The 12,801-nt window shown below is 38.5% G+C and overlaps 1 protein-coding gene across 10 annotated transcripts in view; it reads left to right on the top strand.

The window, feature by feature from the left end:
- The window catches only part of SK (small conductance calcium-activated potassium channel), a 94,031-nt gene that overhangs the window by 25,242 nt on the left and 55,988 nt on the right, over positions 1–12,801 (top strand). For 6 of the 10 annotated variants that reach the window (XM_089263195.1, XM_089263192.1, XM_089263199.1 and 3 more), the window contains exon 4: positions 67–168. The exons of the other annotated variants lie outside the window; for them this stretch is intronic. In XM_089263195.1, the coding sequence (XP_089119321.1) occupies positions 67–168 (102 nt within the window). The remainder of the gene's footprint in view (positions 1–66; positions 169–12,801) is intronic. 10 annotated transcript variants of the gene reach the window in all.

Here is a 12,801-nt window from a genome sequence, read left to right on the forward strand (position 1 = left end):
AACTAACTATTTCTAACTAACTAACTAACTGTACTAATCACAATTCGCATCGACAATTCTCTTTAGGGCGTTCTTCTAATGCCTCGCACATTGTCCGAAAGCCGAAAGTTGCGACTTAGAAGGGCCTTCACAGAGGCCACTAACGAAACTCTCCAATGCTCCAAAATGGTATTTAATGACAAAAATCTTACAAATTCAATCCCAAAAAAAATAAACCAAAACAAACAAAATTTGTATGGCAATTAAAAAACCTCCTAAACCCTAAAAAAAAAACCAACAAAGTCGTTTTAGCATTTATGTGCATTGTGTATATACAAAAAATACCAAAAAAAAAATACCAACCATAACAAAAATACACAAAAATATTCAAGTTATCAAAAAAAAAAAAGTTTCGTAGTTGAAGTTTGTTTGATGCCCAAATCAATTTTGCCATTTGCTTTGAATGCGTTCGTTAAACCGTTTCTGCTTTTGTTATCGAGTCCAGCTCGACAACTCGCATTATCGCATTCGTATTCACTCCAAAATTGTGCTCATCCAATACACATTGTAGTAATGCTCGTAGTTTTGCTCCACTCGAATGTCCTCACAGTTTGCACTCACGAATTGTGCCAGCAAATTGTACTCATTGAATGTACTCATAGTGATTGTACTCATAGTGATTGTACTCATTGTGATTGTACGGAAATCTATTCATCTACAAATTTCTTCTCTCTCTCTCTCTCTCTCTCTCTCTCTTCTATTTTGCTTTCTAATCACCGAATTCTATTCATACTTTCTTCTCTCGAACGTACTCTTTATCCTGCACAAATTGTACTCATAGTTTTATAGACAAATTTCTACTCTTTCTATTCTCACCTGTATTCATAGTTCAATTCTCTCTTGTACTCATAGTTCTGCTCTCTCGCAATTCTTCCATCTCATGTACTCATAGTCCACCTCTCTTATGTACTCAAAGTTCATTGCTCATTTGCACCCATTCAAACATTCATTTCAATGTATTCATTCAAACATTCACTTCAAAGTATTTATTCATTCAATGCATTCACAATCTCAGAGCTCAGTTTCCGTATATCATTTTGCATACGAATCAATCTGAATCATTGAGGCCAAATCGCATTCATTCACTCATTCATTCACATATTCACAATAGCTAATGTTTATATAGTACATATATTATCTAGAGATTTGATCGTAGATAAGTCTATATAAAGGTAAGCGTAGTATGTTTGTTCATCTTTGCCTGCCGTTGACTTATTGAATACCCTGCACATGTTCTGACAATGACTAGCGCGACTACCTGTTAAGATGCACCTTAGAAGAAAACCATGTTTAAATTTTAATATAGATATATTAATCCATTTATATATATAATGAACAATTTTTAAATCAAAATGAAATATACTATATATATGATATTCCAATAATTATTTTTTACAGGGTATTGCCATAGCTTTAATAGTATTGAATACGATCTTAAATCTTGGGGAATCTTTGTGTAAAAAAAAACCAGCATATTTTTGAGTAATTTTTCCAAGAAATTTTAGGTGCTTACTACACTCTTATTGCACATCTATTTATAGCATTGTCATTTTGTGAGATAATTGGGAAATTTGTGAGAAAAGAAATGTCCCAATTTGTTGCTATTGGTGGGAAATTAAGTAAGTCCATATAAATGTCAACGACAATTTGCTAACGGAAATCTATAAAATCGATTGCAATACAAAATACCAAACTATATAACTCTCTAGTATATAGATATAAACTATATTGAGCTATATACTGTATATCTCTAACTGTATTCTCGTATCATAAAAACCACAAAATGTTTGCAAATTTTCGACAATTTGTATACACCTTTGTGTCTATAGTATTTATGTTGTTTACAAAAATACTGCACTAAAAATACCAAAAGAATAATACAAAAACAAAAACCAAACGTGAAGTGTTGAGAATGACATTTAAGTTTTGTCATTAAACGATCGGCAATTTATGGGTTTGCCGTGCAAATTAAGTTGTGTTTGCGATAGCGAAATATATCTGGAATTTATAGACCTAGAAATTTGGTCGGGCTATAGGATATAAGCGTTGCTGTAAAACACAATTTGGCCACGGGCCAATGATTGTTGAATAAGAATTCTTTTCTTATTTCAAAGCTCATTTTCATATTCATATTTTTGGGTATTCGTAATATGTATTGGGAATAATGCCATGTGGAACAAGGCTTTTTCTTTTTCACAATTCACATTTTGAATGAGTCACGCGGCACAGGGCATCTTCAAGTTCAGTCAAACCTGTCAACAGGCAGAGAGAGAGAGAGGGGTTGACAAGAGCGATAGCTGATTTGGACTGGGAGAGAGAGCTGGAGCGGAAAACAAGCAAGCAGGAAGCTAGCAATGTTCTCATGACGTAGGCAAACAATTGTTGCCATTGGAATAGAGACATTGGGGAAAGGGCAGCGGATGTCTCACTCGGCGGCAGCTGCTTCCATTTCAATTAGCAGCGATTAGTAATCGGTTGTTCGATAAACAGCAATCGGTTATCGCTTTGCCAGCCGCACGGTCAAACAAATTAGACAAGAGATGTATGATGTTTATGTTTATGGCTTAGGTGTCAGCAATCAGTAATCGATAAACGGTTATCGATTGTCGATTAAAGCAGACAGAAGAGCATTCATTGTTAGCGATAAACGTTAATCGATTAATATTTGTTTATCGTTTATCGTTAATCAGTTAAAGCAGACAGTAAGCAATTGATATGAATATAAACAATTGTATATTAAACCGATTACGTTTAGCTATTGTAATCGATAACTGTCAGTCGATTAATATTTATTTATCGCTTAAAGCTAATCGGCTAATCGGCTATGGGTGCCCTGTCAATGATAATCGATGATGAGCAAACAGTTACTGCATATCAATGTTTATCAGTATTCGATAAGAAACGATTAATAATCGATAGTCGGAAAGTAATTAGCAATAATTCGTAGACAGTTTATACGAGGGACTGACACTATAGGTTATCTATTGTCTGTAATCAGTGATCGATAAACGATAACAAGTCGATTTCGATGACCAGTAATCGATAATGAGTATACATTTAGAGTAATCAGAACAACTGTAACCTCGCATCGATAATTATCAGCCCATTATTACAAGGCGATCATAAATACTCGATTGTCAACAGTTAGTCACCTCGAGTTCTTGCCATGCACACGATCTGTGACGCGTGCTAGCCATAAAAAAGCATTTCGCCCTTCGCCCGGCGAATTCGATGAGGAACAAAAAACTGATGTATAAATAAAAATACGACGGCCGCAGCATTGGCGGAAATCTCGCTCCGCGACTATCTCGGCAGCTGGTTCCATTCCATTTGCTCGGCAATCGTGCAATCGGGTAATCGGGCAATCGGGCGATCGGGTGATCGGGCGATCGGCGACGCGTGCTGACAACTAGAAACGTTTCGTTGCGGCCAAATTAGAGCGAAAAAAAGGGAAATTATATCGAATATATAAATATAACAAATTTTTTTCTGTTTTTTTCTGACCGGGCGCAGGTCGCAATAGCCGAAGGCTGAAATAAAAAGAAAAACGCCAACAATATGTTAAAGTGCTAGACTAACAAATACCCTGTACATCATGGGAGTTGAGCTATGGGAAATTTGGTTATGGTTGAATCTCCTTGGTTTTAGATGTATTCCTGAAGAGTTTTAGAGCTTTATTTACATACTTGTGTTATGGGATTTATTTTGTTCCATCTCTGTCTCGATTGGTTTCTATGAATGGGGACTTTAGAATCTATCGAGAATAGCTCATATGCGGGATATACAAGCTGATGGAGGCCGGATGGGCAAAAGGAGGAATGAACTGGGGAGGTGGATGGTAAACTTGACGGACAAAGGGACAGAGGCACGATTGGACAGATGAATAGACTGCAAGACGGGAGAATAGTAAAATGGGAAAGCAAATAGATAATCAAAATATATGAAATGAAGGGACGGACAATTTAGGGAACTGCAGAGCAGCAAGATAGATGAACGAAGAGATGAGATGAGATGAGGTTGATGGGTCAAAGTGATAGACAGAAGGGCGGCAGGTCGGATGAAACAGGCGGACAGTTGGAGGATCAAGTGAAATTAGGCAACAGACGTAGGGATTGACAGTTAGATGGACGGCACGATGGGGCCACTGACGGTCAGACGGATGGACAGACGGACAGGCGACAATTGGATAATCGAATGGACGGCTCGCTGGCCCAACTAATATACCCTATAGAGGGGGGGAGGCGCACTCACACTGCATGCGAAAGGCTAGTGGAAAATGAAAAACCCGATTCGAGTCAAATGGTTTCTCGTACTGGGCCCGTCGTGTTTTGTTTACATTTTGGACAATTACGCAGCCGAATCGTCGGCGAAAATCGAATTGAAAATTTCGAAAATCAACAAAGCTCGCGCTCGCTGCTCAAATCAAAAACAAATCAACATTCGAACCGTTCGAATTGTGGTCGAACGAGACTGCACAAAAAATGATGTGAAAATCGAGGAAATTGAAGAAACGAACAAAGAAATCAAATAAATCTCAAATGAAATGCAACTGAACAGAAATACAACAACAACAGCAACAACAAATCCAAACAATTTGTATAAATAAGCTGAGAGAAAAAAAAAAGAAAAAAAATATTGTGACGTTTTTTTTTTAAATTTTTTGTTTTGTTTGTTGCGTGGCATGTCGCCTGCCTCTTGCATGGAGAACCAATGCAAGGGCAGTCTCTATACGAAGGTCGCGTATCCTGGCACCGGCACCGGCACCGGCAACGCCATCGGCACCGTCTCTGGCACCGGCCCATCAGTGCCAGGCACCTGCCCATCAGTGAATATTGCAATGCCAGCGCCGGCATCGCCAGCTATGACGCGCACCGCCAGCTTTGGCGGACGGGCCGGTGGCGTCTCGGCTGGTGGCGCCACCAATGCGGCGCGTCGCACCTCCCTCTGGCTGGAGACGTTGCGACAGACGCGCAAGCTGTCCTATGCCGGCGAGATACCAGTGTTGGTAAGTGGCCCAAAAACCGATTTCAATGCCCATGCAAGACCTACGCAAGGCCCTAGCTCTACCCGTACACCTCAGTCAATTTGCCAGCACATGACAAATGGCTCCCCCTCCCCCTTTCAGGGCAATAACTGTAACTATGACGTAGCCATGTCTCAATGTCTCCACGTCCACGTCTCAATGTGCGCACATAATAATATAATGCCCGGCAATATGACATACGCATCCAGGTTTCTTCTGGTCCACGTTCTGGCTGCCCATCGAGTCAAACTATAAAAATAAATAACGCACCGTTTCGCTGCGGGGAAACGTATAAAGAGGGAAAAAAACAAAATAAAACTGGGGCTATACCCAGGCTATTTTCATCCAGAGCATCTGCAGACACAAAAACAACACGCACACACACACGCACACACACGCACACACATATTTATAGAGGAAATCAAAACAACAATGAAAATTGTGTTTACATTTAAGAGCTGAACGACTTCTGTACGCACTTTCTAACGCGTTTTAGTGGAGCTGAACCAAATATTTCCCTTAGCTTGAACTTGAATTCTGCGAAATTTCCCGAAAAATGTCTCACTTTTCCAAATACATAGGGAAATTACCTTTAACTTCGGTAACATTTACTTTTACAATATTATATTATATTATAATATTATATTAAAGAATTGCCAATGATAGAAAATTTCGCTTGTCAAAATATTTTTTTATAAGTTTTCTCTGTAAAAAATACCTAAATACGTTTGTTTAGCAGATTTTTCCTCAATCAACAGAAAATTTGAATTGCATACAACAAAATTTCCCCTCACAGAAATATCTCTTAATTAGTCTGTTATTATTTGTGTTAATTTATAATGACATTAACAGATAGTATAAAAATGCCTGGCAATCAAAATTCATTAAATTGCTGGCGGAAAACCAAAGGGAAATTATAATTGCATACATTCAAATGTTCCATAATAAAAAGTTTCTTTGCTAAAGTATAAGACAGAGATTCTTTGATAAAATGTGCTGCATAAGAAAGAAAAAATACATAGTTTTTTTAAAACATTTTTTAGGAACTTGAAAAGTTTTACATATTATAAAATTCTCTCCAAGTACATTTTGTCATTAAATATAATTATAAGGAAATTTGTAAATTTCCCTTTCCGTTGTCTTCAAGTACTGTTTGTCATTTAATATAAATCTAAGGAAATTTGTAAATTTCCCTTTTCACTGTCTTCAAGTACTTTCCGCTTTATCCAAGTACTTTTTTCTTTTTGTATAATTCTAAGGAAATTTGTACATTTTCCCTTTTCACTATCTCCAAGTACTTTTTGTTCTTTCATATATTCGAAGGATATTTGTAAATTTCCCATTTCGCTGTCTCTAAGTACTTTTTGTTCTTTCATATAACTCTAAAGGATATTTGTAAATTTCCCTTTTCGCTGTCTTCAAGTACTTTTTGTCATTTAATATAATTCTGAGGAAATTTGTTAATTTCCTTTTCCACTGTCTCCAAGTACTTTTTGTCTATTCATATCATTTGGAGGAAATTTGTAACTTCGGTCTCCGCTGTCTCTAAGTACTTTTTATCATTTAATATAATTCTAAGGAAGTTTATAAATTTCCCACTCCGTTTTCTCCAAGTACTTTTTGTCCTTTGATATAATTCTGGGGAAATTTGCGAATTTCCCTTTTCGCTTTCACCTACGTTTTAGTGCGTTCCGTTAACTTAAATTGTTTAATGTTAAAACAAATTTTTGTAGGTAATTTGCAAAAGTTATCTATAGGTCTGTTATTCCATTCAAAATGTTATGTTAACAGCATTTGGCTGGCCATGTTAAGCGAACTTAACAGTGGAAATGTTGACGCATTGCAAATTTGCTCATCATTTGCATATACTCTAACTGCAAAAGGGAATAACAAATGTGGGAAATTACACACACACACACGCACACATACACGCATATTTATATTGTATCTAGTTGTATTTGTATCTGAATTGCTATCGCAAACAAATGCCCATAAATACTTCGGATTCGATTCGATTCGATACAATACGATTCCCTATAATATACGAAACGTAAACGAACCTCGCTTGCCTCAGTCCCCTCTATCCGCCCATTGCCACCCCACTACCCGCTCTCCACATAGCCACCGTTCATTGTCTTTGATATATTGTTTAGAGTGCTGCTGGCATATGACCTAATCGATTTGCCGCGAAGTCATCTCTATTAGCAATGGGCTATACAACATATACATATGCATATACATATATGTACATATGTAGATATATACATATATCTCTATATACATATACATATATGTTATATATGCTAAGAGCGATGCGATTCTCATTAAATGGGATGGAAAACAGAAAACAAAAGAAACGGAATTCGTGGTAAATCAAGGTAAAACACAATTAAGGAAGGGGCCAGACAGGTGCTATTAGACAGCTCATTGAGGAGCCTCTGCGTATAAATAGGAAAAACAATTTCAGATCAACTAAACAAGTATAGCCTACAGCCAGATTGCGCAAGGCAGCTCTGGTAGGGGTCGAAGAGGGCTCTGCTAACCGTTTTAAAGAGTGTAGAGCGAGGTCTTAAAAGAGTCGTAAAGATAAGCTCGATAGAACTGCAAAGTGTTCGTAGGAACAAAAAGATCTGAGGGATCTTTGAAAACGTGTTTGAGGTATTTTCCAGAGATCTTCCAGAGTTTTTCGCAGACTTCTCTTAGGGCACTACCAGTGCGAATATACAATAGGTCAATCTGCGAGCCGAAGCATCGACAAATAGTTCATATTCGAGTGCCTCCAAATAATCTTTAAGGGCTATTAAAGGATTCTTCAATAGATCTTTTAGAGGTTATATCGAAATATAAATGAAGCTAGAGATCTAGCTAGTGATATTGAGTTGAGGTTTTTGACAATTCTTCTCTACCAAAAGTCTTGAAATGCATTTCTCTCCCTCCCTCTCTCTCTCTCACACACTCCCTTTCGCTGCTTGTAGGCACTTCGATTGGCTTTTGGGAGTTATGCGAGGTCCCAGCGTTGTTTCTTTGAGTCCTTTGACAAGTTGCCCGGCTCCACAGTTGAGCTACAACTACAAATTGTGCCAGAAACAATGTTTTGAGTTCAGGGTCAGGCCATGGGTGGGCGTGAGGCGTGTGTGTGCGCCTGCGGCCCGTCTAGCGCTCGTCAATTACCTTCAACATTTCCTGCGGGCAAGCCGAAAAGCAAACAAGTTATCGTCACCTTGTGGCACCTGCTTGAAAATCGATTCGCTGCCCAAATAACCAAACCAAAAACGAAAAGAAAAAAAAAATGAGGAAAAAACTCCCAAAACAAAAACAGAAAACAGAAAAATAAATACAAAAAAATTTCTAGTTTTTTTTTTTTTTTAAGCTGTGTGTCAAACGTGGCGCGAATTTCCCCATGCGCCCACCTCGATTTCGTATATTTATTGTTGTTGCCATAATAAATTGCATTACGCTCGACATTCGCTCCGGCTGTGGGTCAAAGGTTCCATTCCATAACATTATTTCCTTGGCCACGTTCCGAGTCGCGCAGTCCCAACTGGCAATTGTCAAATGCTTGACGGCCATTCATATAAATGTCTAGCCATTCATTTATGCATGGCTAACAAGCAGTTTAACTAGCAGTTTCCCCTCTGCCGCAGCGCATATATAATGGGGTTTTTAATTTGATAAGAGCACCTTTAGAAATTGATTAACATCATGTTAAGCTATTAACTGTTTGCTAACACTTAACTTGTGTTGGCTGCTTCGTATCAGTTGTTAAGAGCTTAACTGGTGGTTTAACTGCCAGTTAAGTACAGTTTCTCTTACTCAACTTTACACTGCTTTACACTGAATATGCATACATAAAAGTCTTTAACTGCTAGTTAAGTACAGTTTCTCCTTAGTCGTTACTAAACACTAGTATTTTCTTACACTAAATCTCAATGGATAGCATATAACTAGTTTTTAGGGTGTTGCCACTATGCCTTGCCAGCCTATAGCTCTCAGATAGTTAACAGTTAGTTAACATCAACTTAACAGCTAGCTTTACACTGAATATACATACATAAAAGTCTTTAACTGCTAGTTAAGTATAGTTTCTTCTTAGTCGTTACCTAACACTAGTATTTTTTACACTAAATCTCAATGAGTAGCATATAACTAGTTTTTAGGGTGTTGCCACTATGTCTATAGCTCTCAGAGAGTTAACAGTTAGTTAACATTAGCTCAACAGCTAGCTTTACACTGCATACACATAAAATTGAATTCTCGTTAGGCCTATCACAAGTCATCCACAGCATTTATCTCGCTGTTCAAGGCTGCCACCCGAACAGCTTAACGGGCTATATATCACCATATACAAATATATATGTGTATATATCAGATATATCAGCTGTAGTTGCCTTTTGTCATCAGTGATGCAGCTTAAGTGAAATCTCGATACGAACGCTTTTCAATGTGTTTACAAAGCGATGAAAGCGACTACTGAAATAAGTCAAGTCTGGCAACGCTGTTAGTTCAACGAAAAAATGATGTGGCCATATATCAAGCGCTAGATAAATGCAGCCACTATAAATATATACATATGTATGTATGTATATGCATGTGTATATCAATAATTTTCTCAATGGGGCATCGACAAAGCTTTGCAGTCTCATAAATAATTTGATAAGAATTGTTTTGCTCTGTACGCACACAAAATATTGCCAGCTTCTCTCGTCTTCTCGTCGCTGTCTCGTCCTGCTCCCAGGCTGCATTGACCCATTGAACTTTCGACTTTAGAGCTGCGGTAATTCTTGTGATATACGGTCGATGCCAAAGATAAACGACGGAACACCAATCTAGCGCTCATAATTGATGGCAACTGGGCTGAATAGCTGAATAACAATGGAGTTCTGATAGCCTTTTGATACCCTGGGATTGGGCTGATTGATTAACGATGGTTTGGTCAGACAAAGAACGGCTTAATTAAGTTGGTATCTCTAGCCAGAAGTTGTTGTGATTGAGAGTGCTCTAGTTGGGTATGACTGACTAGGAGTTACGCTGCAGAGAACAGAGACGGAGAAAGAGAAAGAGAAAGTGAGACCATGAGCTCTCATCAATAACATCCTTTGATTATTTACTGTACAGGGTATCGGCTAGTCGACTACTCAGCCCCCCCCACACTGAGTACTAAACAACTTTGCTTGCTAAATTCCGATTGGTGCTGCGATTCGATGTCTTTAAGCAAAAATTAGAATTCTTAAATAGGTCGAACCGCTAACTGGTCGCACGGTCTGATTATGGGATGGTTTTGGCTCAACGAGGCCAGGGATAGGAATGAATTATCGATGGCCGGCATGTGTTGTGTGTGCTCTATAAGCAATAAGCAAACACCTCCAATCGTTCTTTCATGCCATATTTAGCTGATGATAAATTTTATATGTGCTAAAGTGGGCCCCAAACGAGGGCGACTTTAACCGTTATTCCCAAGTCCCATGGACAGTTACACTCGTCTACCTTGCTCTTCCACTCCCACTCCCACTCGCTCTGTCTCTGTTTCTGTTTCTCTCTCTCTGTGTCTGTCCTACTCTCTAAAATATTAAAGGCGTTTGCGTTAACACGACGCGTCGTTGCCCAATTGCAACAGCGGTCAGCCCATATGTCCATATGTCCGTACGCCCATATGCCCATATGTTCATGTACGCCCCTGCATTTCAAGTCCGAGCTCGAGTCCAATTCCGTTATCCGTGTAGCCGTATACCCCTAGCACATCCGTGGCATGACCCTGACGGCGTTATTTAAGTCAACTAACGGGCAGGTGGCCTCAATGGCCAATAGCTCGTGAGTTCGCCGTTGCGTTCACGTCCGGTATCGGTAACGGCTTCGGGTTCGGGCTCGCGTCCGGCGTTGTGCCAGGTCCGGGCTCCAGGCATAATTTGCCAGAAAATAGTCGAAAGTACTTTTGAAATTTTAATGATAATTTGCCAGCGACTGCACCACTAAGTAGTTGCACACACCAGCTATATATATGTACATGTGTAGTCGATATACATACTATATATATATATGTATATATATATATATCTCCATTGTCCAGCCTAAGTTGGCCCATCAATAATTTATGACAAGGCGCATTAAAGCGTTCTCGATTGTCCAAAGTGCTTGCTGTCCATTTAAATTGCTTTTTTCTCTGCTTTTCCTTTAACTCGATCAATTCGTGACTCACTCGAACTAGTTCAAATGAATGACGCACAAGCTAATTGTTTTTGTTGTTGTTGTTGTTTGGGATTTTTGTAAAATGTGCAAACACTTGATCGATACGTCTTCAAGGCTTCTATCGATTTTCAGATCGAGAGCTCATTAATACAACCATTTAATTTGTGAGTCATTGGAACTAGTTCAAGTGCATGACGTATGATGTGCTTGTTTGTTTTAAAAATACTAATTGCTATTAATCAATTTTAGTGCGTTTTTCGATTTGTAGATCGAGGGTCGGAACTGTGAGTCATTGGAACTAGTTCAAAGGAACAATGCTTATGTTTTATTTCCATAGATTCTGCTACTCTTAAGTTCTAGAAGAAAAGTTAGATAGTGTGTTTCTTCTCTTTGTGACTCATTCGAACTAGTTCAAATGAACAACACATGTGTTGATTTAGTACCATGACAACGTGAGAATTCCATGAACTTTTCATCTTATTTTTTCTTTATTTAGATATATATACATATCTTGAGGTTTATGTGTCATTTGAACCAGTTCAAATGAACAATGTGTATGTATGTGACCTTTTAGTGCATAGAAAGACAGTTTAATTCATTAAACCTCTTTCATTATGGTTTTTCTTGTTTTTAGTGAGCTATTTGAACTAGTTCAAATGAACAACACATGTGTTCAATTAGTACCATGATAACGTAAGAATCCCATGAACTTCTTATCTTAATTTTTGAATATTTTGATTTATGTACATATATCGAGTTCTATGTTTCATTTGAGCTAGTTCATATGAACAATTTCTATAATGTTTGACCTTTTGGAACATAGATTGATCGATTAACCAACAGTTCAATTCATTGAGCTAGTTTCATTATAGTTTTTCTTGTTGTTAATGAGCTCCTCGAACTAGTTTAAATGAACCAAGTATAATGAGCTCAAAGCTAAATTATAGAAGAGTTCCATTTGGCCATTTCATTTGAAATGAAAGTTCATTGAGCCACTTTCATTAGGAGGCCTATGGAACCCATCGTTGTCCCTGCTCTAGCTAAGGGATCCAGTTGTATCGCTGTCAACTGCATCGAGTTCCCGTTGGCATAATTTATTCAAAATGTTAAAAGGGATAACGCTCCGACTATGTTTCACTGCTTGTTGACATTTCCATTAACCTAGCTGGCTGGCTGGCTAACGTTGGCTAACGTTGGGCTAATGTCCTTGCAATGTGTCGATGTTTTCATGTTTTCATGTTTTCATGTCCTGTTCACAAATTGTGGCTCAATTGAATGTTGCTCAAAAGGCTCAACGACTTTGCTTAATGATGGGTAGCAAATTAAAGGATATGCCCAAGTGACGGGAGTATATATGTATGTATGTAGATGGATTGAAGCGGCCGGAAGGTGGGGAGGCGGTGGAGGGGGCGTGCCTGCGTGGTTGCTGTTGCGGGTGTTGTTGGCATGTCCTTGATGCCATCGAGTTGATGGTTTGGTTTTGGTTTGCTTGGGTTGCTCGTGCACCATCCATCAGCAGTTGTTGCTAGGCAAATCCATTTCCAAGTTCATCATCA

The sequence above is a fragment of the Drosophila navojoa genome, chromosome X (assembly GCF_054131105.1).
Source record: "Drosophila navojoa isolate 15081-1374.11 chromosome X, UAZ_NAV_1.0, whole genome shotgun sequence".
NCBI classification, from domain to species: Eukaryota; Metazoa; Arthropoda; class Insecta; order Diptera; family Drosophilidae; genus Drosophila; species Drosophila navojoa.